Source organism: Lynx rufus, unplaced genomic scaffold (genome assembly GCF_022079265.1).
Source record: "Lynx rufus isolate CCGP_SWC_20201006 ecotype Redwood Valley unplaced genomic scaffold, mLynRuf1.p SCAF_11, whole genome shotgun sequence".
Lineage (NCBI taxonomy): Eukaryota > Metazoa > Chordata > Mammalia > Carnivora > Felidae > Lynx > Lynx rufus.
In genome coordinates this window covers 28,702,093-28,729,812 of record NW_025814825.1, presented here as the reverse complement: position 1 = coordinate 28,729,812, position 27,720 = coordinate 28,702,093, and the positions used below count along the sequence as shown (strand labels likewise).

General features: G+C 48.0%; 1 protein-coding gene across 1 annotated transcript in view; it reads right to left on the bottom strand.

Annotated features, from left to right (window-relative positions):
• Positions 1-27,720, bottom strand: part of CHAT (choline O-acetyltransferase) — a 41,819-nt gene that overhangs the window by 12,418 nt on the left and 1,681 nt on the right. The window contains exons 2-7 of the mRNA XM_047072630.1: positions 26,248-26,436; positions 25,308-25,426; positions 23,861-23,914; positions 22,212-22,392; positions 20,051-20,228; positions 1,979-2,148 (exon numbers count right to left, since the gene is read on the bottom strand). Of these exons, the coding sequence (XP_046928586.1) occupies positions 1,979-2,148; positions 20,051-20,228; positions 22,212-22,392; positions 23,861-23,914; positions 25,308-25,426; positions 26,248-26,436 (891 nt within the window). The remainder of the gene's footprint in view (positions 1-1,978; positions 2,149-20,050; positions 20,229-22,211; positions 22,393-23,860; positions 23,915-25,307; positions 25,427-26,247; positions 26,437-27,720) is intronic.

Genomic DNA, 27,720 nt, shown 5'->3' with positions numbered 1-27,720 from the left:
CCAGGCCAGGCATCCTCAACCTCTCAGGGACCTCTCCTCCAGGGACACCAAAGCACATGATCTTCCCAAAAAGAATGCTTCTGGAAATTGCCAAGACCTGAGAATATGGGGGCCTCAAGGCAGCTCTGTCGTGTGACCTCCTTCCCAGAAATGCTCTGGGCAGTGAGGGTGGAGCCCAAGGTTCCCTGGCTGAGGTAGCCCAGTGATTCCTGAGACCTCACACGGAAGCTGTACATACTTTGCTCAGGTCCTGGGCAAGTTCCTTCAGCTTCTGTTAAGCCCTGTTTCCCCATCACAGTGGGCACTGGGGCCACAAGCCTGTACAGCTTTGTGTGGTTATGTGTCTGAGTCCACCCTGTGTGTCTGGCTACCTTGGATTTTATTCCCAGGATCTAAACCAGTGTCTACCCCATAGTAGGTGCTCAGTGATTTTGTTGAATGAGTGACTGAAAGATAATGATCCAATTTGGATGGTGTGCAGATTCCTAGGGAGAAACAAATTGTCTCTTGGTGGGAGTGAAGGAAGGGTGTTCTGAGGATGCTCTGCTCCCTGCTGCCTGGGCTTCGAGTCAGGGACCCGGATTCCAGGTCTGCCATTGCCACCTGCCAGCTGGGAGACCTTTAACCAGACATTTCAGCTCTCTGGCTTTAGTTTGCTCCCCTTTAAAATGGATGCAATAAGGCCCAGTTCACAGGATTGCTATGAGGATTAGAAAGAAAGTACAGGAAAGGTCCACAGGCACTGTAAAGATTTTACCAAGGCTGTACTTAGCCGACTTAGAAAAGGAACATACTCAGCATGTACAGAAGTGTTGGCAGAAAATAATGAGATTGAGATTTGATTGTTAAAGCGTACCCCAGATAAAGTGGGGCTGCCTATAGCGGCTCAGCACAGCATCACACTCAAGAGAGTCTGGTCCACCGTCCATAAACAAACAAGCAAACAAACAAGCTATTGACATTTTTACTGATACTCTTCCAGGATGCTGTAACAATCACATGTGAGCTGACTCTCCTCATGTCTTGCCCAGTCTCTCACATCACGTGCCAGTGACCCGAAGCTTTCCTCCCATTCTTCAATCTTCCCACGTCATCTTTCTCAAAACTCAACCCTTGCAGATTCTTTTCTCTTTTCCCCAACATCCCCTGCTTTCCTGTCCTGAGACTAGCTCTTGATCCTTTCAATTCACGTCCCTGGGAGCCTCTTTGGCTCCTCCAGCTCACCTGATCATCTGTCCTGCCCGTGGAAAGAGCCCAGAGGTGGGCACAGTCACCCATGTGAGGCAGGAGGGGAAGGCTGTGCCCACTCATGCATTAGTGATTTTCTGTCCCTGTCACTAAAAGAAAGGAAGGAAAACGGTGCCTTTTAAAAACCACTCCCAAGGCTTGCTATGTTTCCGGTCCTGTACATCCATTATATCATTTCTCTCCACAGCTGCTCCATGAAAGATTACAAGCCATTAGCACCACTGGTGGAGGCTGAGACAGCCAGCACAGCAGCAAGAGAACTCATCAGGAATAGCAGAATCAATATGCAAACCAATAAAAAAGGATAACCAGAACGTAGGGGCCAGAGAAAGCGGAAAATGAGATGTTGCCTAGAAATGCTTCTCAGTGTGAGCAATGTTAGCCCAAAGCATAGAGATCGCTGGCTATTTAATATGGTCATTATGAAAGTGATGTCCCTCACCTTATAGTGCATGAAGGGAGATGGGGAGTGAGCCCCAGGTCTGACCCAGAGGTCCCACATGCCTGGCACAGGCTGCAGGAAGGTTAGGGGTTTGAGTTGAGTTCGGGCACTTGCTCCAGAGAAGCATCCTGGCCAGTCCAGGGGCTGACACCAGCAGCACATTTCCGGTGCCTTCAGCTCCCTTGGCCCCCGATGCAGTATCCTGGGTAGCACAGGTCAGCGAGCCAGCCTGCTGGATGTGAGCATGTGCTGGCTCGGGCCCCTGGCCACGCCACTGGGGAGGCTTACCTGCAGGGACTTGTCGTACCAGCGGTTCGCCCCATTCTTGCTACAGCCTCCGCCGTGAAGGAGCTGAAGTGCCCTGTTGGTGTCACTGAGCTCCATGCCTCCCGGGGCATCCAGGCATACCAGGCAGATGCAGCGTTCAATCATGTCCAGTGCGTCCCGGTTGGTGGAGTCTGCGGGCCAGGCAAACAAGGCCTTATCACCTACCCCCAAACCCTAGGCTTGAGGTCCCCTCCACGGAGTGTCACATATCACAGGCAGACACCCAGCCCTTGAGCCAGTCCCGACCCCTCTTTGAACCCCAGCGGGTGGGCGGTGAAGTCAGCCAGACTGTCCTGAGCTTCTGTGCGAATCCCAGCAGCCGGCTCACTCTCAGGGTCTCTGCGAGAGTCCCACTCACTCTTCATCTGTGGCCAGTTCTGCCCCTGGATGGGTGGTCACTGGCCCTGCCTTCTAGGATGAGGGGCCTCATGCAGGGCCTTCTCCACGGATGTTAGACCCACTGGCCAGATTTTACCAGGGGAGGAGCTCCAATTCCCCCATCCAGCCGCACCCCCACCCACCCCGCTGTGGCACTTAAGAGCCACATGTGGCACATAGGCATGTTTATTTGTCCTGAACTACAGTTTTTGAACATTAGTTGCTGAAATTTAAAAATCAGTCAGTTTCACATGAAAAGCTGAAGGGAAGGATTCAAGGTGTTGCCCTCCCTGCCCCCTGCCACCTCGGCAGTTATTTCAATGCAGAGGGCAGATGGAAGGGACAGGCTGCCCCAAAGCCATATGCGGGTGAGCCCATTGGGGCCATTTCAGGCATGTCACTAAAAGCCACTGAGTTGTGCAGGAGACATATCACCAAGGCAGCTCAGCTGTCCCATGGGGGACATTGGGCATGGGGTTTCTCTTGGAGTAGAGCTGGCCCGGCCAGATGGGCTGCCCTAGGCAGCCTCCTCCACCTCCACCACCTCCTCTATCCAGCCTTTTGGGCTGGATGCTGTAACAGGATGAAGTGCAGAGTTACCCCTCCCTCCAAGCCCCAGAGTATTCTATGCATGGAAGATGGGGTGCAAGGTATTTGGAGGCAAAGGGACACTATGTGGCAGAGATTGCTAGCTGCAGATGACAATATCCATTCTCCCTTTAGTCACAGAGTGCCTGGTTTTTGGTTGGCACAGGGAGAACCAGAACTCAAGCTACATTGCCCACTGCCAACAGCATTTAGAAACACAACGTGACAGCTTCTAAGAGAGCTCCTTAAAGATAACTAGCACATGCTCTTTGCCCCTCTTCCCACCTTCCTCTATCCACTGCTTAGAACACCGGTGTGATGGCTGGACCTCTAGCCTCCATTTGGACCATATGGATGCAGGGCCACATCCTTGCAGTGAGATGGAAGAACCCTAGACGCCATGTATTAGCTTTGGATGGCTTACTTCTGGTGTACACGAGAGAGAGAGAGAGAGAGAGAGAGAGAGAGAGAGAGAGAGAAACCTGTTTTCTTTAAGCCACTATTATTTTGGGCTTTCTGTCACACATGGCCAAATCTAATCCTAACTTATACCATCTGGTGATGTTGGGTTCAGATTCTCACACTGCAAGAATTGGCTGGAGCTGAGAAGCTGCACCCTTGGTTTATCATAGTCCTTTCTCATTCATTCAACCCCCTTGATCCCGGTGGGTATTGAAATTCGAGGTCCCTGTCCAGGAAGCTATTTGTCAGAGAGAAACATTCTGGGGGCCAAGGAGCCCTCCAAGATGACAATCAGGACCACCCTCACCCTGCTCCCTCTTGTCCCATTAAGGCAGGCACTTGGGCAGGCCCTGGTCCTGAGTGCTGGCTCTCCTATTTCCTGTAGTCAGCTGGAGTCCAAGCACACAGCCCTCTGCCCGTCCAGCCACACATACCTCTCTGCTCCTGCCCTTCCCCTCCTTATTGGGATCCATTTACTGATAGGTCAGAATTCTCTCTTTCAGAGCCCTTGGCTCTGGAAGCTTCTCTTCTTCCAGAGCCTCAAGCCAAAAATTATGCCCATCATCTCTCACAGCCATCTGGAAACTGCTTTTCTGAAGTCCAGGGAATGTGTGGGAGCAGGTGTGGCTTAGGTTCAGGATCTCCCCACAGCCTCTGTCCACCAGCCAGGTCCTACCTGTGGGTTGGAGCCAGGCCAACAGCACCTTCCCCAGTCAATAGGAGGCTGAGTCTATATATAGCTTGATGCTGCCAACGGTAGTTTGTCCTTCCTTCTATCCAGCTAGGGACCTGGGGTGGCCCTCGATAAGGTTCTGTCTGTTCCTCCTTGCTCTTAGCCTCACCCCAACCTTTCTGGGCTGCACCCTCACTGGGGTGTATGGTGACTCTCCCCCACCCCAGTGGAGTAAGACTTGAGTGGGGCCGTTGTGCTGGGCACACAGATGTCAAGGCCACTTGGGTGTTGTCTGCTCTGCCCACATGATTTCTCCAGTTCATGAGAAGTGTCCACATATAATCTCATGTGAAGAGAGTCTGCAGTCCCCACCCATCCCCTCCCTCCCACTTCTTGCAAATCCCTCTCACAGCGAGTCTTCCACTCTGGGAAGGAGGTTGACAGGCAAGCCAGCCCATCCTTGGGTCATCTGCTCCCCACTGCCTATCTAGATGAGGGCTTGGAGAGCACTGCACTTTCAGCACCGCTCTTGATCCCAATGGTGCCAGGATGACTCATTATCTTCCACATGGCCTCCTGGGATTTCCTGGAATCTGATCAACTTCAAGGCTTTAGGCCATGTCCTGAGGATCTAAAGATTTACCAGCTGAAGCCTTTGGGAATTGCCCTTCCCTCTACTCCTCAGTGTGGTGCTGTCACTGGGTTACCCTCTTCAACCTGAAATGACTTCTATTGCCCACGAAGTTGAATCTAAGTATAGCCCTTTGGGCCCAATGGCTCATCATGTTGCCCTTCTGGGGATCACTTCCCCTGAATCCCTGCATGGACCTCATACCTCCTGCTACTCCCTAGACACCTGGGCTCATTCATCTCTACATCATAGCATGTATGGGGGCTCCTCTCCTACTCTGCCTATCAGAGCTCCACTCATAAACACCTCCCAAGCTCCCTGATCCTCTAACAGGGCTGGTACTGTGCCTGGCATGGGGGGGTGTGGCCCAGACAGAGTTCCTGCACTCCAGAACTCCTCATACCCAGAGAATGCTAGCTCAGCTGCTTGCTTGGGGCAGACAAGGAACCTCTGCTCTGTCCACCAGGCTGACCTCATATGGTGCCTGGGTTCAAGGCTGGACTGGTCCCCTCTATACCTGTTGTCTCCTATTGCACTGTGCATGACCCTACAGCAAAAGGCCCTGCTGCTGACCTCAGACCTCCCTATACTTTAAGCAGTCACTGCCAGTCCAGCTCCAGAAACCCTGATCTAGTCCACTCTCCCATGTCTGTGAGCTTGTAGAGGGTGAGGCCTGGGTCCCTAGTCCAGGTGGGCACAGGAAAATGTCCATGGCTGACAGTGGACTTGAGAGTGTATATAGACAGGTGAGGCTGAGATCTGTGTACACAGTGCAGAGTGGGAGCCTGGAGGAGTCCATCTGGCTAACAGGAAAGGTCAATGGCCTCTTGAGGGTGAGAAAACAACTACCCTCAGGGCATAGAGCCTCGTGGGATGGGAGAATGGTGAGAGATTGGGAGGGGATGGAGATTTGGAAGGGATTCCTCACCCTTTGCAAGGCTCCCAGGCCTGCCCTTCTCTGCTCCAATTGGAGTCCCTGCCAATGGCCCTGGTGCCCGGCCCTGCCCTGTGTGCTATTCTGGGGGTTCCTTTTGGCTCCCAGGCTGGCTGGTGACTTCAGAGAATGGAGAAGCCTTGGCCAGGCTGGGATCAGATTTAAACAGGCAGAGAGGAAGGGAAAAACATGTCAGGAGGGAGATAACAGTGCTGGAAAAGGTTCTAAGGGCTGGGGTATAGACACCCAGGCTTATGGGTGGAGCTTTTGAGTGAGCAGACCACCCCAGGCTGCAGTTCATCCCCAGATTATAGGTAAAGGCATGCAAGATTTAGGTGAGGCTGAAAAAATGCAGTGAAGTGATGCTATTAGCTAACCTTTGTTGAGCACCTACTATGTGCCAGGCATCTATTGAAGCCCTCATATTGACGAACATGAGATAGGCATTTTTATCATCCCCATTCACAGAGAAGCTAAATGTCTTTCTAAGGTCACCCAGTAAATGGAGGGAAATAGACCTGATCTCAGGCGTGCAACCACAACGCCCAGGCTGGGAACAGATCATCAAGGGCTGTGAATGGCAGGATCCGGAATGTGGGTTTCATCTAGCAACAACAAGGAACCACCAAAGGATCTTGGGCTGGGGTTGATATGGTCAGAGCAGAGTCTAGGGGATGCCCAGCAGCTTGGGAAGGATGCGGGTCTGGAGGTCAGTTAAAGGGCCATGGGAATCCCCAGTGCTGCATACCTTGGCCCTGTTGGTCATGTCTAAGTGAGCTCTGAGACCCCAGGCTGGGTATCTGCCTACACTAAAATTTCCTTGGAAATACCCCAAAGCCAAATTCCTTAGAATAGCCTCGAAGCTATTTCCTTAGAATAGCTCCCAAAGTGGAGTGGGCAGGCTATAGCTCCCCCAGGAAACTCAAGGCAGGCCTGTCTATCCAGGATGCTGGGGAGTAAGCCTAACACATCTGTGCAGGAGAGTGGAAGCTTTGCACACTCCTTCCCAGATGGACAACTTGAAGCAACAGACAAGGACATCTCCCCAGGCATCAGTGCTGTAGCCGCCTCCAGGCAGGAGAGATGGGACCCTGAGGAGGGGCTGAGCATGCGGGTTGTGCAGGGCCCCAGAGCTCAGCGCCAACCAACAGTAACCAGGTCCTGGCTCATTAGACAGGGTGAAATGGGAGCAGGACAGCAGAGCTGGGATGCCAGGTGGCCTTGCAAATGAACTCCTGCATACAAGTAGCTGATCGGTCAAAGGCTGACAAGTTTATCGTGTAAGGCAGAAAATGAACTACACCCAAACTCATCCACCATGACTCTGGCCCAAATGTAATGGAAACGGGGGGCTGTGGGCTGGAGGCATGCGGCAGGAGCCGTTTGTCTTGTGACATTCTCATCGAGCACATGGAGGCTCGTTTAATGTGGTAAATCAATCTTCCTCAAGGAGCCCCTGCTTAATAGTGAGAAGTCGGAGTTGAGTAATAGGAGGAGCTTGCTCTGCCACCCACGCCTGGGGAGTTGACAGCTTCGGTGACACGGAAATTCCAGAGGCCACAGGGCCTTGGAGGGCCCTGGAGCTTCTGTTAGAGACTGAAAGCTTACAGACTGTGACTAATGTGAGCAAAAATAAAAGGAACACAGCACCCCTGTTGTGGAGGGCTGCAGAACTCAGGTGCTGCTCCCCAACACCTCCACCTGTGCACATGTGTGCACATATACACAGCTCTATCTCAGACACTTGCCTTCTCTGTTCTACACCCTGGGAAGGTGGCTCAAGTCAGATCCCTACTGTCTTGCCTCACATGGTCCAAGGAGATGGAGACACTGGCTCCTTTTCGGAGGCTTAGAGCTTCTAAACCTTTGTCAGTTCCATCTGAGCAGATTTTCTGCCTAGATAAAGGGATTGTCTCTCCTTTTGGGATGGAAATTTGCCATCACACATCCCATATTCTTCTCTACTCTATGGCTTATGGAATAATCTTTATGCTCCCAGTTCCCAAAGGCTATGAAAATTCCAACAAAAGTATTTCTTGCCCAATAAGACCTGGCTCTTGCACAGCAGAATTGCTTTGAATTGAGTTCCAAAATCCTCTTGAAAGAGCTCAAAAGGAAGGACTTCTGCTTCCAGGAACATCAAGTTGACTTTTCCCAGTTCCTTCTACTAAAAACCCTGGATGTTACATTTAAAACAAACATCAGAAGACTCTGAAAGATGGAGAGAGATGGACAGGCTGAGGCTCTCAGGACCGAAGGAACAATATGATGGTGAATTCCCTGCCTGTTCTGGACTAAATTGTGTTCCATCAGCCCTGAAATTCATATACGGAAGCTTTAACCTTCAATGTGACTGTATTTAAAGATGAGGCTTTATTTAATGAGGTAATTAAGGTTAAATGAGATCATAAGGGTGGGGTCTTAAATGTATATGACCATGTCCTCACGAGAAGAGGAAGAGACACCAGAGATGTGTGTGCACAGATAAAAGACCATTTGAGGATGCAGTGAGATGGTGGTCATCTGCAAGCCACAGAGAAAGGCTTCCGGAGAAACTAATGCTGCCAACACCTTGACCTTGGACTTCTAGCCACCATAATGGTGAGAAATAAATTTATGTTGTTTAAGCCACTCAGACGAATACACTGGGTTTTCTGTTTTACCTAAAATATGCCAGGCTTGGAGCTCAAATAGCCAATAACATAAAACACAAACAAATGTAGACCAAAAAGAAAAAAAAAGCCCAATAAAAGCCTACTTTCTTTAGCCAAAGGACCAGGAAAGAGGCATACTAGCAAGACAGGAAAACTTTTAGATAATAACCTTCCCCCATGCCAACAAAAGCAGAGTGGGGAGCCTAGACTTCTACCATCAGCAGTCTGTACTGAAGCATGTCAGCTTCTGAGGGTATCGGAGAAAGCATGGTCTCAGATAGAAGCTGGGACATCCATTTCCACTGGACAATATCCACCACCTCAGTTGCTCCACACACAGCATTAGTCGAGAATATGTGGGATCTTGAATTCCTACTCCCACCATGAGTAACAAGGAACCTCCCCTGGGGTGTTAATATAGGTCTCATGAGAAACTTGGACTTCTATCTCCACCTGGTTGCATCAAGGCAGAACCCATTCCCTGCTCCTGCTGGAGTGGTGTCAGAGAAAGCCAGCTAAAACAGAAGGTTTAAATAACATCCAGAGTCTTACAATATAACACCTCCAGGTTTCAATAGAAAATCACTTATACCAAGAACCAGGAAAATCTCAGCTTGAATGAAAAAAGACCATCAGTATATGCCCACTACTGATATGACCAGAATGTTAGAACTATGTGAGAAATATTTTAAAATTAATCATCATAATACTGAAAAATCCGTGGGACAAAAGACCTTAACAATCATGTTATTGGAGTCTCAGAAGGAGAGGAAAAAGAGCAGAGCAAGAAAGCACTCAGAGAAAAAATGGCCCAAAACTTCCTAAATTTGGCAAAAGACATAAACTTAATCCCACACAGGATAAATTCAGGGATTCAGTTAATCCCACACAGGATAAATTCAAAAAAATCCACATCAAGACATTATCATAGTCAAAGTTCTGAAAACTAAAGACAAAGAAAAAATCTTGAAAGCAGAGAGAAATGATGCTTTATTTTTAGGGAAAAACAATTTAAATTACTGTCTATTTCTCATCAGAAACCATGGAGGCTGGTATGAAGTGACACAACCTTTTTCAAGTACTGAGAGAAAACCATTAATCCAGAATTCTATATCTAGCAAAAATATCCTTCAGGAAGGACGGGGAAATCAAGACATTTTAGATGAGGAAAAACTAAGAAAATTTATCCCCAGAAGACTTGCCCTAAAAGGAAAGCTAAAGGAATTTCCCCCCAAAGAAAGGAAATTATATAAAGAAAGAAACATGGAAACATTAAGAAGGAAGAAAGAATAACAGAAAGAGTAAATATTATAGTAAATAAATTTTCATTCTCTTTTTGAGTTTTTAAAATTATACTTCCCTGCTGAAACAAAATTATAACGCTGCCTGATGTGGTTCTAAATTTGTATTAGAGGAAATGTTTAAGACAATTATATTATAAATGGGGGAGAGTAAAGGGTAATAAACTTTTTACATTTCACTAGAACTCGCAAAATTTCAACACCAGTAGATAGTGATAAGTTATATATACACACACACACACACATATATGATATACTATAATATATGTATAATTTATCAATATAACATATAAATACCTATAGAAACCACTAGAGAAAACTATACAGATACACTAAAAACATTACAATAAATCAAAGTGGAATTCTCAAAAATGTTCAAGTAACCTATAGGAAGGAAAAAGAAAGCAAGAATTGAAAAACAGAGGTGATTGGGAATGCAAGCTGGTGCAGCCACTCTGGAAAACAGTATAGAGATTCCTCAAAAAACTAAAAGTAGAATTACCCTATGACCCAGCAGTCGCACTACTAGGCATTTACCCACGAGATACAGGTGTGCCATTTCAAAGGGACACATGCACCCCCATGTTTATAGCAGCACTATCAACAATAGCTAAAGTATGGAAAGAGCCCAAATGTCCATCAATAGATGAATGGACAAAGATGTGGTATATATATATATATATATATATATATATATATATATATATATACACACACACACACACACACACACACACAATGGAGTATTACTTGGCAATCAAAAGGAATGAAATCTTGCCATTTGCAACTACATGGATGGAACTGAGGGTATTATGTTAAGTGAAATGAGTCAGAGAAAGACAAAAATCATATGACTTCACTCATATGAGGACTTTAAGAGACAAAACAGATAAACGTAAGGGAAGGGAAACAAAAATAGTATAAAAACAGGGAGGGGAACAAAACAGAAGAAACTCATAAATATGGAGAACAAACTGAGGGTTATTGGAGGGGTTGTGGGAGGGGGGATGGGCTAAATGGGTAAGGGGCATTAAGGAATCTACTCCTGAAATCATTGTTTCACTCTATGCTAACTAATTTGAATGTAAATTTAAAAAAATAAGAAATAAAATTAAAAAAATAAATAAAAATTAAAAAAAAAAGAACAACAGAGGTGACAAAAAATAAAATGGCAACATGAAATCCCAGCATATCAATAATTACAGTGATAGAAATTGACAAAGTAGATTTAAAAAGACATTCTGGTTATATTCTATCTATAAGAAACTCACATCAAATATAATGATATAGACTGGCTGAAAGTAAAAGAAAGGAAAAAGATATATCAAGCAAACATTAATCAAAAGAAAGCAGGAGTTGCTGCATTGATATCAGATTAAGTAAACTTCAGGGCAAAAAAAATTACCAGAGACATTGAGGGGCATTACATAAAACAAAATGGTCAATCTACCAGAGCACCATGGTGGCTCAGTAGTTAAACATCCAACTCCTGATTTCAGCTCAGGTCATGATCTCACGGTTCATGAGTTTGAGCCCCACATACGGCTCCACACTGATAGTGCAGAGTCTGCCTGGGATTCTCTCCCTCTCTGCCTCTCCCCTGCTAGTGCTGTCTCTCTCAAAACCAACCAACCAACCAACCAACCAACAAACAAACATTTTAGAAAAAACCTAAACATGCAGATATCAATTTTATTCCTGGACATTTTTCCTAAAATGAAAATTTATGATCGCACAAAAACCTTTATATATAATATAAATATATATAATTTATATATAATATAAATATAATTATATATCAATTATATATTAATTATAATATATATATAATTTTTGGCTATTCAAATAAAGCTACTATAGTAATAGCTACTATACATTTTACAGCTATTATATACGATAGTAGCTTTATTTGAATAGCCAAAAAGTAGGAACAACTCAGATGTCCTCTAATAGGTGAATGATATCAACTACATACCAAGGAATAAATAAAAAGGAATGAACTATTGAGACATGGGACAGTGTGAATGAATCTCCAGAGAATTATGCCAAGTGAAAACAAGCCAGTCTCAGAAGGTTACATACTGTACGATTCCATTTGTATAACGTTCTGAAAACAATTACATTCTAGAAATGAAGACAGATTCTGGTTGCCAGGGGTTAAGGAGGGATGGAGTTGGAAGGGAAATGGGCTGTGATATCCTGGTTGTGATATCATACTAGAATTTTACAAGATATTAGCACTGGGGGGAAAGGGTACAGTGAGATTATTTTTATTTTTCTAGTTTTTTTTTGTTGTTTTGTTTTGTTTTGTTTTTTTGTTTTTTTGAGAGAGCAAGCCAGGGAGGGGCAGAGAGAGAGGGAGAGAAAAATCCCAAGCAGGCTCCAAGCTGTCAGTGCAGAGCCCGATGTGGGGCTTTAGCTCACAAACTGTGAGATCATGACCTCACCAGCTGAAAGCAAGAGTCAGACGCTTAACTGACTAAGCCACCCAGGTGCCCCCCTGGGGGAGATCATTTTTTACAAGCGTGTGTGCATCTATAATTATTCCCAAATAAGTTTAATTTAATTAAAAAAAAACCCTCAAGAACCAAGAGCTGCTCTTTCTTCTGGGTTTGAAATACCCTTCCCACAGAGGCCGATTTAAAGAGCTATCACACTTCCAGAATTAGGGGAGAGGTGGTGAGTTGAGAAGGGCAGGAGATTAAAAAAAAACAACTTCCCACCTGCTTTGTACCCCAAATATCATAAAATGGAAAGTGAGAGCCAGAGAGACAGCATCTGAGAAGAAAGGAAATAACAGAGGTGTCTGAGTGTGAGCACACAGAGTATGTGCCATGTGGGGAGCCCAGGGGAAGCACCTCCAAGGGTATCTTGGAGTTAATAAGGGTTAGAGTTCCGAGGCAAGGAGTACAGGCCATTCAGTCTAAGGCCATGGGTCACTGTCACTGACCAAATGGACGTTCAACAGGTATCCATTTGCAGTTCACCAGATTTTTCCATAAAGTTTGTGGGCCTTGGATAAACATCCCCAGAGTGTTTTCCCAAATCTAATAAGAGTTATCATTTAGCAAACAGCCTCTATGCACCAGGCACAAGACCACCTGCTTTGTAGTCCCTCTGCAAACCCTCAGTCCTGTCTGCAGGGCAGGGTGGCCATCCCCATGTCCTGGCCTAGGACACCAGGCTCCAGGGCACAGCAAGGAGAACCAGGTCAAGCCCAGTCCTCTTGCCCCTGAACCTGTGCCTCTCCCTGTCTGGATACCCTCATCCACAGGAGCCTTCATGCTTCCACTGTGGGAGGACAATGGCCCCTGCAACACCACCCTCCTACCCCCAAGGAAGGAAAACAGCATTCAGCCTTGGGAGCCCAGGAGGTATTTCTGGGCCAATTAAATCCGAAAGGCTGTTATTGCTAATGTGTAATTGGTTTTAAAATCAGCAGACTTGTCTATCTCTGGATGACAATATTTAAATAGCAAAATGCCCATCCCGAGTGGTTCTTGTAAACCATGACTGAGGCCTTCTCCAGACGCAGCCGCCTTCTGTCAGTTCCCTCCTTGAAAGCAATGGCTCAGCTCTAATTGGCTGCTGGGGATAAATATTTACGGCGCTGTGTAAACAGAAGCATCTGCCCAAAGTCTGTTCACAGGATCTCCACGCAGCACCCAGGAAAGCCAGCGGGCTCCAGGGTGGGGGTGTGGGCTCTCTGAGTTGGCTATCCTTTTCCTACAAATTGACAAGTGCTGTAGTCTTCCAGACTCAGGGCAGAATGTCTAATTGAATTTCCAGACCAGGATAACAGTGTTGGACCTCCTGGGTTCAGGAAGGCCAAAGCTTCGAGGCTGTGCAGGGAGGGAGGTCCTGAGAGGTTATGCATGCCCTTCCTGAGGCCCCAAATCCCACCCTGCCTGCCGGGCCCTGAGGATCTCAGGCTTGGGGGACAGATGCCCTGATCCACCACTGACCACCTGTAAGGGTGAACACTACCTCAAACTGTTGGAGACACAGCCTCCTATGTTCTGTGGGGATGAAATCCCACCTCACAGGCTATACTGAAGACTGAAAGCAAGGGACAGAAAGGGCCCAAGATAAGGTCAGCATCAAGGTGTACCTCCATACATAGTAGCTGCTAATATCTGCAGAAGTTGGTCCCAACCTGAATTGCATTCAAAGGTATTTTAAAAATATAGATTCCTGGGACACCTGGGTGGCTCAGCTAGTTAAGCATCTGACTCTTGGTTTTGGCTTAGGTCATGATCTCACGGTTCATGAGTTGGAACCCTGTGTCGTGCTCTGCGTGGACAGTGTGGAAACTTCTTGGCATTCTGTCTCTCCCTCTTTTTCTGCCCCTCCCTAGCTTATATGCACTTTCTCTCTCTCTCTCTCAAAATAAATAAATACACTTAAAAAAAAAAAGAAAGAAAGATGTGGTCCAAGGCCATTTAAAAAATATATATTCAGATTCCTAGGGCACCTGGGTGGCTCAGTTGGTTAAGCATCTGACTCGGTTTCCGATCAGATCATGATCTCACAGTTTTGTGAGTTCAAGCCCCACATCAGGCTCTGCCAGGCTTGGGCTCTGTGCTGGCATTGCAGAACTTGCTTGGGATTCAATCTCTCTCCCTCTCTCTGCCCCTTGCACTGTCTCTGTCTCTCTCAAAATAAATAAATAAACTTAAAAAAAAACAGCAACAAATTCCTTGGCCTCACTCCTATCACCCTGCAAAATCCCTGGGACCCCAGAATCTTTTTTAAGGGTCTCCCTAGATGATCCTGATGTTGTTGGCCAGCCCCAGTCACACACACCTCAACCCACCTGGGCTTAGCCTCATGTCCCACTTGGCAAAGGAAGCCCTCCTGAGCTATGACAGGCAGATGGGTAAGGTCCCCAAATTCCCTCTGGACACCTGTTGGAGGCACTCCTTTGGTTTTATCCTGTCCACTCTTGTTCTAACAATTCTGCTTATTCCAGTCTCCCAAAAAGACCTCAGGCTTCTGTGGGGCAGTGATGGTCCTGCTGGGTTTCTTAGCTCTTGGACCCCCAGGAGGGCATTCTATGTTGGCTGTTGATGATTAGGCTGAAGATAGAGATGACAATACACACACTTGTCTTGTAACATATTCTCAGAGATTTCATGTAAGAAGTGCTGGGGGAGTGTCAAGGGGGTGTGGAGACATGGGGTACAGAGAGGGAGCATGGGCTTTATGGCAGACAGCTGGCTCCCCTGCTCTGTGAGCTCCACCTTCTCAATGTCATAGCAGAGGATTGGGTGGGGGAAACTGTGGGCTGGCAGTGGGAGCTGTCTTGGTTGGGAGGCAGGGTGAAGGATCAGGGTCCCGTTTTCTAAGGAGAGAGTTGATAAAATCAATTGCCCCACTGTGCCTCAGTTGACCCTATGACAATTCAGGGGCCGATTTTGTCTGAGCTCAGGTGCCTCCATCCAGGCCTCCACCATGACAAGAGGAGCTCAGCTTGGCTGAAGCCTTTTGTTAGACAGCACCTGCCTGGGCCCAGTGCCCATGGGCATTGGTCTCTGCCCAGGTCCGAGGAAGGGAGGTGGAGACCTTGGGACTTGGGCTTTCCATTGTGCTAGTTGTGATACTGTTGTGGGCCAGTCAGATGCCCACCCCAGCTCCCACAACCACACTGGAACCAGGAGAGTACCTCCACAGAAGTTGAGGATTTGAGAGTGTTGTTTGCAATGATCACCACCATCCCTGGGACTCTCAGTAGCACTCCCATGCCATGAGTCCCCTCCATGGGCTCATTTTTCACTCCCCTCCTCTCCCCCTTCCTGAACCCCTTATGACATCTGAGTAGTGATGGCTAGTCCCCTTGCATTTCCAATCTTTTCTGAAAGTGTTCTGTTCACCTTCTGCCTCAACAGGAGGGGGCACCCTCTGAGGGAAACACTTCCCTATGTCCTCTCATGGGAGACTATTTTCCTTCACACTCATGCACCCCAGTGCCAGGTGGGGTAGGTGGCTTTCTTCTCCCTGTTCCTGCTCCTGAACACGTCTTCACTGCTTTTCCTTTGGAGCCATAGCTATTAGACTTCTACCTTCCAACCCCCATCATTGTCACCCCTCTGTTGCTGTGTTCCCCTGACTCCCTCACAACACCCCCTCATGCAGATCTGGGCTCCTGATTCACCTTTTTCCTCCCCATAACCACTCCAGTCATCTTTCCTACAGCCTGAACACCTGTGCAGAGGACCCAGCCCATAGGGACCCTCCTTTCTCAGTCCCTCAATCTTCCACGTTTAACAGTCCAACCTTGGCATTCACTCCCACAATCACACCTGGGAGCTCATCACTACCAGGAACTGATGCCTTTGAAGTCTCAGTCTCAAGCATCCCACACTCAGACCACACTCTTGACTTTCTGATTCACAAGCTCTGTTATTCCACATTCTGCAACATGTCTTATCTCACTGACCCCTAAAAATCATCAACTCCACCACCTATTTCCACTATCAATCATCCACCTTTGTTTTTTACTTCCCTCCTGTCATGGGCTGAGCTGTGTCCTCTCGAAGTCCCCAAGTTAAAGTCCTAACCCCCCCCCCTCAATATCTCAGAATAGGACTGTATTGGGAGATGGGGTCTTTATTGAGGTAGTAAAAGTAAAATGAGGTCCTAATCCAATATATCTGGTGTCCTCATAAGAAGATATTAGGACTCAGGCACATACAGAGGGAAGACCATGGGAAGACACAGGGAGAAGATGGCCATTGACAAGCCAGGGAGAGAGGCCTCAGAAGAAACCAACCATGTCCACACCTTGATCTCAGACTTCTAGCCTTCAGAACTGTAAGAAAATACATTTCTGCTGTTTAAGCTACTCAGGCTGTGGTACTTTGCAAAGGTGGCCCAAGCAGACTACTACACCTCCTTACTCATTTCAGATTCCAATACTGTAACTATTCCCTTGCCCTATCTTCCACCTCTCTCCCTTGGTTATATTCTCCTACCTTAGCTGAATCTGATGACCCACTTCTCTTTGCCTGAACCTGAGGAGCTGAACATTGTAAGGCAAAAAATTGCAAAACAATACTAATTAGTTTCTCTTAAAATGTATGGCCCCCAAGCCCTCAAATATGAGCTCAACACAGTCCATAAATCTCATCAAGTTTTCCAAGAGGCTATTTCTTGCATTCTCTTTTGCCTTCAGAACCCACCCTGCCTCTCTCAGCTCATGGCCATAGCTCTGCTGATCTGAGACTAGAAGCCACCAGTCAGGTACCTCCTCATATTCCTACCACCACAGCTACAGACCCATGGACCACGGGCCCAGCTTTTGGTTTTCCCAGTACCAACCAAAGCCTCTTATTCTCTGGGTTCCATCTCATTTTGCCTTTGCAAGAATCCCATGCATCTGTTCATCTCTTCTGTCCTCATTAATGATTTCTCTTACCAAAGTACTTCCATACATGTGTGTACATACAATGATGCATTTGCCTCTCCTACTAAAGACATTTTCCTTGACCCCCATCAACCCCCAGGAACAGCCCCATTTTTCTGCCTTTTTAATACCAAAATGTCTGAAAACAGTCATCCACACTTAACTGATTCTACTCATTGACAGTGTCATCAACAATTTCTTCCTGCTGTTGGATCGCATTCATCAGCATGCAACCATTTGTTCTTCCTACTCCCCAGCCTGACTTTGGTGAAGGTCACCGATGACTTAGGGTTGCCAAACTCTGGCTCCCCTCTTGTCCAGCTCTGCTTGGGGCCATCAGCAGCATTCCAAGTAGTTGGCCACTTCCTCCTTCCATTTGAATCTTCGTGACTCATCTCCTGGTTTTGCTCTTGACTTCATGGGCTGCTCTTTCTCAATCCTCTTTGTATCTTTCCCTACCTGACCTCCGAGGACCCATTCTGCTGTTTCTAGATGATCTCACCCAGGTCCATGACTTTAAATATCACTTATGTGCTGATGGCTCTCAAATTTATGTCTCTGTACTGACCTCTGTCTTGAGCTCCAGACACATAGATCTAATTTGACATCTTCACTTAGATGACTCAAGGCATCTCAAACCTGACACACTTAGAAAGGACTTCATTCTGCAGCCACTTCCCCAAACTGGTTCCCATCTCGGTGAATGGTACCACCATCTACTCAGTTGCTTGAATCAAAAACCTCGGAACCATTCTCTTTTCTTTTCCTCCTTGTTACTTCTACTTTGCAATATGTGTGGACCTCACCCATGTCTTTCCATCTTTACTCTCAACCTTAGTCCAAGCTGCCACGATCTTTCACATCTATACTGAAATCATTTCCTAAATGGCTTCCCTTCTGTGGGTAGGGGATGCTCCAGGGAGGGGGTCTATGTGAAGGACTGGTTTCCTGCTGTGCAGATGACACAGTCAGTGCTAACCAGATTAATTGGATTTCCGAAGGGAAAGCGTGTGGGCCCCTCTTTTCTGTCACACTTCCCTCAGAAACAGCACTTCCATTCAGAAAGCCAGATCAAGTGCCATTAACAAATTAATTCCGATTAGCACAGCCCAAGCACTTAAACCTCAAGGCAATCCCGGTCAGTACTGCAGGGAGATAGCTTGGCCTGCTAATAAAGTGGAAACTGTATTGGAAGCAAAGGCGATTGTTTGATGCCTGTCTCTGTCCCTGGAGGGGAGGAGAGTGGGATCTGATTACACTATGGCCTCCTGAGGGAATTAACTCACTTCCCAATGACAAGTTATTAATTCCCCCATTTGGTGGTCAGGTCTGTGAGAATGGGGTCAGCTCTCACACCCTCCTGTGTCCCATGCATCCCCTGATTTAGGACTGAGCATTCCTTGGGTACCCAATAATTGAATGAAAAAGAATTAACTGGTAGGTAGGCAATAGGTCTAGGGCCTAGTATCATTAGTAACCCTTCATTCTTTTATTTAACAAATATCATTGGGGCCCAACTGTGTTTGGCACAGCAGATTGAAAAGTTAATCCAAACAGATGAGGCCCCTGTTCCCCTAGAACTCATAGACTAAGGGAGGGAGGCAGATAATCAGCATGCATCAAACAGATGAGATGCTGGTTTCAGAGAGTTACAAATGCAAACAAGGTAAGAAAATAGGACAAGGTGACAGAGTGTGCTGAGTTGGGGATGCACTAGGAGGGTCTGAGCCAGTGACACCTGAGCTGAGCTCTGGATGGTGCAAGGAGCCAGTTAACCCTGGCAAAAGAACTTTCTAGGGAGAGGGATCAGAAAATGTAAGTGCCTACTGCCCGAGACCCAGGCCCTACCACCTTTTCATTCTCTCAACACGTCCAGCATGGCCATCTTTGCTGGCTGGTTGGTCTCCATGTGGAACCAGGCAGGGTAGACATGTCCCTGCTGGGCAGTCGGCTTTGCCCACAGCCAGCCTGCTATCCCTCCCTCCTGCTCTTCTCACTCATGTCTAAGAGCTTTGCAAAATTCGCACCTCTTCCAATGAAATCTTTCAAAAGCTTCCCAAGTGGAAGGGCTCCCTCTCCTCGCTGAAGTTCCAGAGCACTTATTTGGTACCTGCTATCTCTATTGCTTTACATGGGTAGATGCTGCCTTACTGTGTACCTGAATCTGCTCCCCCATGCCTTCCCTTACCCTGTCCAGTGGGCTGCTTGGGGGCAGTAGCTTCATCCTCTCTGCCTCTTAGACTTTCTAGGCCTAGCCCAGACCCTCAGCTGATAGACACTCAGGGAGTCTGAATGGACATCTGGCCAAATGAGAGCCCAAGGGGCAGATGGAGGTCCACAGAAGCCTCCCTTTTATTCCCCAGTCTCTAATAGAGGCAAAAAAGGAAAGCACTCCATCCAATTCCTGGGAATAAGGCTGGCTTTAGCTTTGAAAATTAGTTTCCGGAGGATGATTTAAAATTATTACAACTATTACCAGCTTTCTTGTGGGAATGCTTGGAAACTTTCGTAAAAGCAGCAAGCCAGCCACAAGGATAGGTCAGCTTGAAGATGAAAAGTTCTAGGACTGAGAAATCACATGAAGGAGGCAGCCAACCATGCTCCCAGAGCTGTGCTCCATCCCAGATCTCCAGGTGACAGCTCTCCCAGTGACTCAGACTCCTAAAATGGGTACCATTGCTGCCCACCAGTAAAACACAACTGCTTAATTGTAGCCAGCCTTCCTCCAGCTCAACACTTCCGTCCCTCAATATTCCCAGACATTCCAGGATTCCAGTGCTCATCAGCCTCACCCAGGAAGCTAGAATATTGTCAGATGAAAAACGAGGTGCCTGTAACTTCCAGGTGCCTCAGCTGACTTTCCGTAGGGTCCTGAGTTGGAGGGAGGCCTGAGCTCCCCATGCTATGGCAAATGGGGATGAGGCATGGTGCCCAACCCTGGAGGAAGGAAAGCCAATGGGCATGAGGATGAGATGAGCGTGGAGACGCGCTGGGCACTGCTGCTAACCTTTCACGAGGACTGTCCTGGCCTCAGCCCACTCGCTCCTCCCTTCTGACGTCAGCAGGCCGATTGGAGGCAAGCGTTCATCCTCGTTGGAAGCCATTTTGACTATCTTTCTCAACTGAGTGAACAGATCCCCCTCACTGAGACGGCGGAAATTAATGACAACATCCAAGACAAAGAACTGTGGGGGAAACAGGTCAAACACGTCACTCATGGCAGCCGGCCCAAGGCGAAGGGCCTTCACTGAGCCTTCACACATGCGTATAGATAGGGGATACTCAGGCTCAAGGTATGTGATGGTTCCCTGAAAAGTCACATGTTGGGGACCTATCCAAATGCTGTTGACTGGGCTGGACTCTAAGCTTCCCCAAATCAAAGAGGGCCAGATTAACCTTAGCTAAAATAAAACCTGTTTCTATGGTTCCTACTTCATGTAAAACTATTATGTTTATGGGGAATTAAGTATAAATTGGTACAATTGCTATTGGAGGGCAGTGTCTATCAAAACTGAAAATGTGCATACCTTATGATTCAGCAGTCACTCTTATAAATGCATACTTTAGCCTTAGGCTTGGAGAAACATACACTCTTGTGCCCAGATATGTGAAGCAGTGGGCATATAAGCCTTATTTGCAATAGCAAAATGGTAGAGACAGCCTACGTGTTCTTCAGAAGGGGAACAGCTAAATTAAATGAGTTTATTTATCTAATGCATGTCTACTCATTGGTAAATAGGAATGAACTAGCTCTAGATACAGCTACAGAGATAGATCTCAAACACACTGGTGAGTGGAGAAAAAAAAGCAAGTCAGCAAATGATAAGCAGAGGAAGATTCAAATGGAAAAATAACACACAAAATGCTCTATCCCTTTGTGTGTCCATATACAGGTGTACATGCATGTGCTTTGTATGTGAGACCTGTGAGCTATCATTAGTAGCTTTGAAGCCAGAGTCTTGGGCTTTGTGAAAGGTCTTATCTAGCCCCAAGTCAAGATCCCTTTTCTGCTGGTTGACATAAGTACCTGGTCCCATGTCCTGAGAAGCATACATGTGGCCTGGTTCTGAGCAGGAGCCCCAAGAGCATTTCTGAAATGGATGGATACTGCAGCACATAGGGGCTGGGAAATGAGTTTGACTTTTGAATGAAGACGGAGAAAGTTTCTTGTTTGTGGCTAAACTGTCATGTGGGCTTCCAGTGGGAATGCTAACCTAGGATGGCAGACTTTCACTGAGCTCCTATCCTAGAAAATGTCAGATGAACCCAAGAAGAAAACATTGTAGCACAAATAGCGGGGGAATCCTGGGGGGTAGGTTTTTAGCAAAACCAACCACACAAACAAAAAAACAAAAAACCCCACCAAAACTCAAAAACCAAAGCAAACCCAAACAAAACAAAACAAAACAAAACCAGAAAAAAACCAAATCCTAAACAAAACCGCTTTTTGTCAGATGAAATCATGAGGTGGAGGCTCAATATACAGACCAAATCACCTAGTGGGCACTGGTAAGGGGTCAGGAGCCCTCATGCTAAGACTATCCCCTGGGGCCCCATGGGTCCTTGTTGGTTCCTGGAACCCAGTATGAAGACCTGAGCTGCAGGAGATGGGGCACTGGCCAGGCCTGGGAGTCCTTCTCAGTCTTGGACAGGCCACTCAACTTGTCTAAGTCCCATTTCCCCTTTTTTCAGATGGAGATTTAAAGGCCCCTCTGCAAGGTTACTATAGAACCAGGTGGGGTGCATACATGTAAGTGCCAAGCCTAAGGCCTGGACATGGAGGTCCCGATGGGCAGTCTGTTAAGCTGTCCATATGTCTGCATGTGGTCTCCAGGAAGGCCACAGCCTGGGTGATTCATGAGGAGTTGCTAAGGCCATGCAGGGTCTCAGTCCATCCAGGAAGTTCTTTTGAGTTGACCTGGCTGGTCAGGGCCCATATAAGAGCCTACATAAGTCATTCTCAATTGATGACTCTCCTTGTTCTTAAAATCTAATTCGTGGAGAGAAATGGGACTGAGTAGGAATCAAGAAACCCCACTTTGGGGTCATGCTGTCCCAGCTCACTGTCTGCCTCTGAGAGCGGGCTGAGCATGCCTGGTGAAATAGGAGTGGGTAAGTACTCATGCACCCTCCCCAAGCCTGAGATGCAGCAGAGAGGGGCGACTGACCTGGTTGCAGCAGGCCACAATGACATGCTCTGGCTCGGGCATGACACTGCTCTTCTGGGCCACCAGTGTATCCTGGATGTGGCCAGGGAGGCGGTAGGAGGAGAAGAGCCCGTAGTATTGCTTCATACAGAGTGGCTGCCCTGACAGCTGGCCCTTGGCACAGTCGGTGGGGATGGAGTGACTGGAGAGGGAGAGCAGGGAGGGAGGCAGGGAATCAGAATTGCTTCTACTTGACTTGATCAGGCAAAGCAGGGCACAAATACCAGAACTGCGTTAGGATGGTAGTAAGAGAGCTGGATTCCTCACTTTTTAAAGTAGTGGAGTGCCCCATTTCCAAGGTCCATGGACACCCTCGGGGTTTGCTCAAGCCTCTGATTTTTTCCCTCACCCCTGCCTCAGGCAGCCCTGTGCCTTCGCTTCTGCTGGTCTTTGCCTGGCATGTCTTCACCCCACCTCTGCACTCAACTAATTTGTTTAGGAAAACTTCCACTCCTTTAAGAGCCTACTCTTCCATCGCCTCTTCCAGAAGCCTTCTCTAAATTCAAGGTAGAAAGTTCTCTTTCTCCTGTGGTCTCAGCGTATCTTGTGTCCTTCTTTACTTCCTCCCTGACCTTTTACTCCTCCTCCTCCTCTTCCTTTCCCTACTCCTCCTCCTTCCTTCATCCCTCTCCCCTCTCCTCCATCTTTGTCTGTCTCCCCTTCCCTCCTTCCTTCTTTCTCTTCCCTTCCTTCCTCCACTTCCTCCCCCTCCTCCTCTCCCTTCTCTCTGCTTTTATCTCTTTCCTCTGTCCTTCCTTCTTCCGTCCCTCTCTCTTCTTCCTCTTCCTCTTCCTTCTTCTCTCCTCCCTCCCTCCATCTCTACTTCTCCTCCCTCCCTTTCAGGCAACAAATGTTATTGAGCATTCCTCTGTGCCAGGCACAGGGGTAATAGTGGCATCTTTCTGGGATCTGGGATTATAGTGGCAAGCAAAACACGAGTCTCCTGTTCTAATGGGGCACAGGTCCTGGGATATGTAGGTGGAGCATAGGCAATAAGCAGCAAGTTGATAGATGGGAAGGTTTTGGATAATGAGACAGGGTGATAAGGACCAGATATGTAAGCTGAGCGTTGAGGGGAAGAGGCAGCCCTAAGATTAGCTGGGGCAGAGTGAGGGTAGGGTGTTCCATGGCCCTGCTGCTCAACGTGCAGGTGCCACACTGAACCATAGGAATCAGTGGGAGCTCTCAGAAACTTCTACAGCAATTTGATGGAGGAATTTTATGTCTATTGAACCTATAGTAAACATAAGATATGTGGTTGTGTATTTTGTACCTCTGTACCATTTTTCTGCAAATTCATTTTGGTACAGTGTGTGAGTGGGGGTGCATTTTAAAGAGATCAAGGAAGGAGAGTGCTTACCCTAGGAAGAGGAACCACTAATGGTTGGGTCAGCTGGGGTAAAGGTTATCCTGATGCTGCAGGAGTTGGGGCGGGGGCGGGGAGGGGGGTTGGTCCACCTGCTCTATGACATGAGCCAGGAACACAGAGCTGAAAAAGACAAGGTCTCTGCCCTCTGGTTGCTCCTTGACTAGTGTAGCAGGGAGACAGATGACTCAACAGGCTGTGCCAAAACAGGGCTCTGCCCTTCCCAGCCTGGGCCCCATCCTACCTGTCCAGCAGGGTCTTGTAGCTGAGCACGCCAGAGATGAGGTTGGCTGCGAACCTGCAGAGACACATGAAGCCTTAAGTTCTCCTCTCAGGGGCTCAGGCCCCTTCCCTTTCTCCAACATTCCTCTCCCTCCCCTCCATCTCCTTTCTCCCAAACTCAAGGACCACCCTCCAGATGCCAGGCCTCAGTGGTACACTAATCTGATGGGATTCCTGTTGCCTGCCCACCCCCCTCCCCCGCATCATGCTGTCAGTCCTTCACAAGCCTTGGATTAAAAATGGTCCTGTGGAGATAACTGGGAGGAGGAGAGGAAAGCAGAAGGTGAATGAGAAGGAGGAGGAGGAGGAGGGAGAGAAAACGAGCAGAGGCCACAGAGCAGGCAGGAGAAGGCTGGATGGTCAGGGGTGGGTTTCGCCCTAGGAAAGGCCAGTGCTGGGGCTGAACTGGAAAAGAAACCTGGGTTTGGGGAAATCCAGTCTCCCAGGAAAAGTCAATTTCATTCGGTGCTAATGAAAATGAAAGTAAGTGCCAGGGGGAAAAGAGTCACCAGAGAACTGTGCCACAGGGCCATGTCATCTTAACTGCCCATGGGTGATGGCCCTGGCTTAAGGAGGAAAAATGTCCCCTTGTAAGCAGTTGGAGAACTGTTTTCAGCAGCTGCTCATCCATTTATCTGCATACTTCCTGCTGGCATGGGAGGTCCAGGCTTGCAGGCTGCCTGACCAGCAGTCAGTTGGGCTAGTCTCAGTGAGGAAGGAGGGGATGGGGGTCTAACTAGCATAGCTGAGCCCTGCCCACAGGCCAAGGTAGGCCCTGCCTCTTTTGTTTGGTTGGTTTTTCCTCTCTGAACTGTCCTGATGCTGTGCCACATTGGATTTGGCTCTAAGAGACTCCTGTAGGGAGACCTTTCCTCCCTGCCACATCCCTGTGTAAACTCCCCCCATCAACATCAGTGGGCCCAGAGGCCATTCCCGTGGCTCAGTGAGCCCTGAAATTGCAGCAGATGGAAAAGGCTCTGGCGGCGGCAGCTGGCAGGAAGGAACCATTTCCACCCCCTTGGAGCCTCTGTTTAGATAGCCTGGTGCAGTGCATCCCAGTGACAAACCCAAGACTCAGGTACTGGTAGGGCAGAGATGCATACCTCCTTCCAGGGCCTCAGCCAGGTCAAGAATGCCCTGGGGACACCTGGGGGCCCATGACCTCCATTTACTGCCCACTCCACCTCAAATAAATATATTCCGAGGAAGACCCTGTGTTTGTCACTCATATTGTAGCCTCATCTAACCAATTTCCCAAACCCATGGCCTGGACTGCCTCTGTCTCAGAGGCATTTGGTCTCAGAAATCTCAGCCAAGGCACAAGCGTTGACCTTTCCTTCCTGCTACTGGAGCCAGGACCCCAGGCAGGCTCTCAAGCTGTGAATTCAGGAGCATGGTGGCCTCCTCACCTTAGCTGGTCATTTGTATCTTGAAAGTGCTGGCGGGCAAAGATCACAGCTGGACTGGAGTTTACAGGCAGGGCCAGGCGGTTATTGAGATACATGTCATTCAGCCAGTACTCAGACACCTGTTGGGGAAAACGGGAGGGGTGCCATTACCCCGCAAGGTCACACACGCCCCTCTGAACAAAGGCACCTTGCCTCGAGAGCACCCAGTCCCATCCTGGCAGGCCCAAGGGACAACTGAGACACTTTCTTGGACCATGGACTTTGTTCGTTCATTCCGCAAATGCACATGGAGCCCTAGTGATGCACTAGGGCCTGTGTGCTCTCCAGCCCACCATGACTATCCTTCATTTTTGCCCCATGCCATCCTTCTCTTCCATCCCAGTTTCCCATTCTGGGTGTTTGGTACTTCATCCCTGTTCCCTGCCCATCTTTATGTGTGTCTTGTTCATGCTTTTCACCCTTCTTTGTTTCCCTGAACTTACCTCTATCTTCTTCCACCCCATCACTATCTGCCATCCCTGTCCCCCATCTGTCTCCATCTCTGTACCCTGTCTTTCCCTATTGCCCCATTTCTATCTCCTGCTGCCCCCACCCCTGTTCCCCTTCCTTATCCCCCATCTGTCCTCCATCCTTGTCCCTGTCTGTCCCCCATCCGCAACCCCTAATGTCTTCTACCTGTATATCCTGTCTCTCCCCAGCACTCTATCTCTATCCCCATCTGTCCCTTTTTGGTCCCCATCCCTATCTCCCATCCCACATCCTGTCTGTCCCTTGCTGTCCCCCTGTTTCTCCTCTCATCCCTATCCCTTCATCTGTCCATCTTTGTTACCTACCTGCCCCTCATCCAAATCCCTGTCTCCGTGTCTGCTCCCTGCCCCCCACCCTGTGGGTCCCTTGTCTGCCCCCACGCCCTAGTCTGCTCCCTCTCAGCAACTCTTACCCAATTGGCTGTCTTCTCCTGTCGTTCCAGGAGCTTCTGCTGCAGGGTCTCACCAAGGCCACCAGGGGCCCCAAACCGCTGCACAATGGCCTGGCTCCTCTTGAACTGTTCTTCAGGTACTAGGTGCTGCATGCACCGCAGGTAAGTGGCCAGGGTCTGCTGCAGTGGGGGCACTGGAAGTTTGGGCAACTCCTGGAAGAGAGAGTTCACCAGCACTTGCTATGCCTGTTCTTGTGTGGGGTCCATGCCTGTCCGCGAGATGATTCCCACTGTGTGTCTCCATCTGGCCTTATCCTTGTTCTACACTCTGGGTCTTGCCTATTTCCAGGGCTCAGCTCAGCAGAATTATGAACTTAGGAAACTTCTATTTGTTTTTTTCTGGTACCCCAGTCCTGCCCCCACGAGGGGATAAAGTGTAGAGGAAAATACCTTGATGTTGGCACCAGACAGACCTGGGTTTATGCACTGACCTGCTGCTAACCAGCTGTGTAATCTTAAGCAAACCACCTCACCTTTGAGCCTCAGTTTCCCCTCCTGTAAAATGGGGATAATAACCTCCACCTCCCATAGGATCAAACAGATCCTATGTGAAAAGTGCTTTTAAATCACAGGGAATGGGTCTAAGATGAAACAGATCTGTTACTGATATTGGATACTTATCACTCTTAATTTAGGGATTGTTTCCAGCTGGGGCTTCAGAAGTCAGTTGATCTCTGGACCCAAAGGGTATAATACTAATGGAGAGATTTGGACAGGTGAAACATGGCGGGAGGCATAGTTCAGAATCCTGCAAGTTGTTTCCTAAGAAGGTGACTCATGTCCTGGCTCCTTACTAAGCCCTTCCCAGTTATGAAAGCTGGGGAGCCCCATTCTGCTCCATGTGGGTACAGGGCAGGGAGGGAGAACAGAGAGTGCTGTGGATGTTCTTCCTATCTTAGCCTTTCTGAGCCCCAGCTTCCTAACCCATAGGACATAAATAACAATTCCTACCTGAGTGGAGCACAGACAGAATTAAATGAGACAAACCACTGGCCCCAGATAAGCACATCATAAAATGTTATGATGTTACTGTCCCCCTCTAAAAGGGATTCCTAAAAGGAAACCCATAACTTCTGGGGACTCCCAAAGTGTGGAGAGAGTCTGAATAGAACTCTCCACCAATGTCTCCCCTTTCTGGATGCCATGCTTCCTAATTTACCAGCTGTGTTCACCCAGGGATCTCATGCTTGTGTTCAACCATGTTACGGCTGACCTGGGCAGGGATTTTCCTTCCATTTTCAGATGAAACTGAAGCCCAAAGAGTGGAGAAACTAGTCCATGGTCACCCAGCAATATGATAGCAGAGTTGGGACCTGAAATCAGTCTTCATCCAACATCCACTCTGCTCCTTCCTCCTAGATTGTTCTCTCCCTTCCTCCTTGGTCCTTTTTCCATTCCCTCCTTTTCCTTCTTCCTCACTAAGCTAGTTACGGT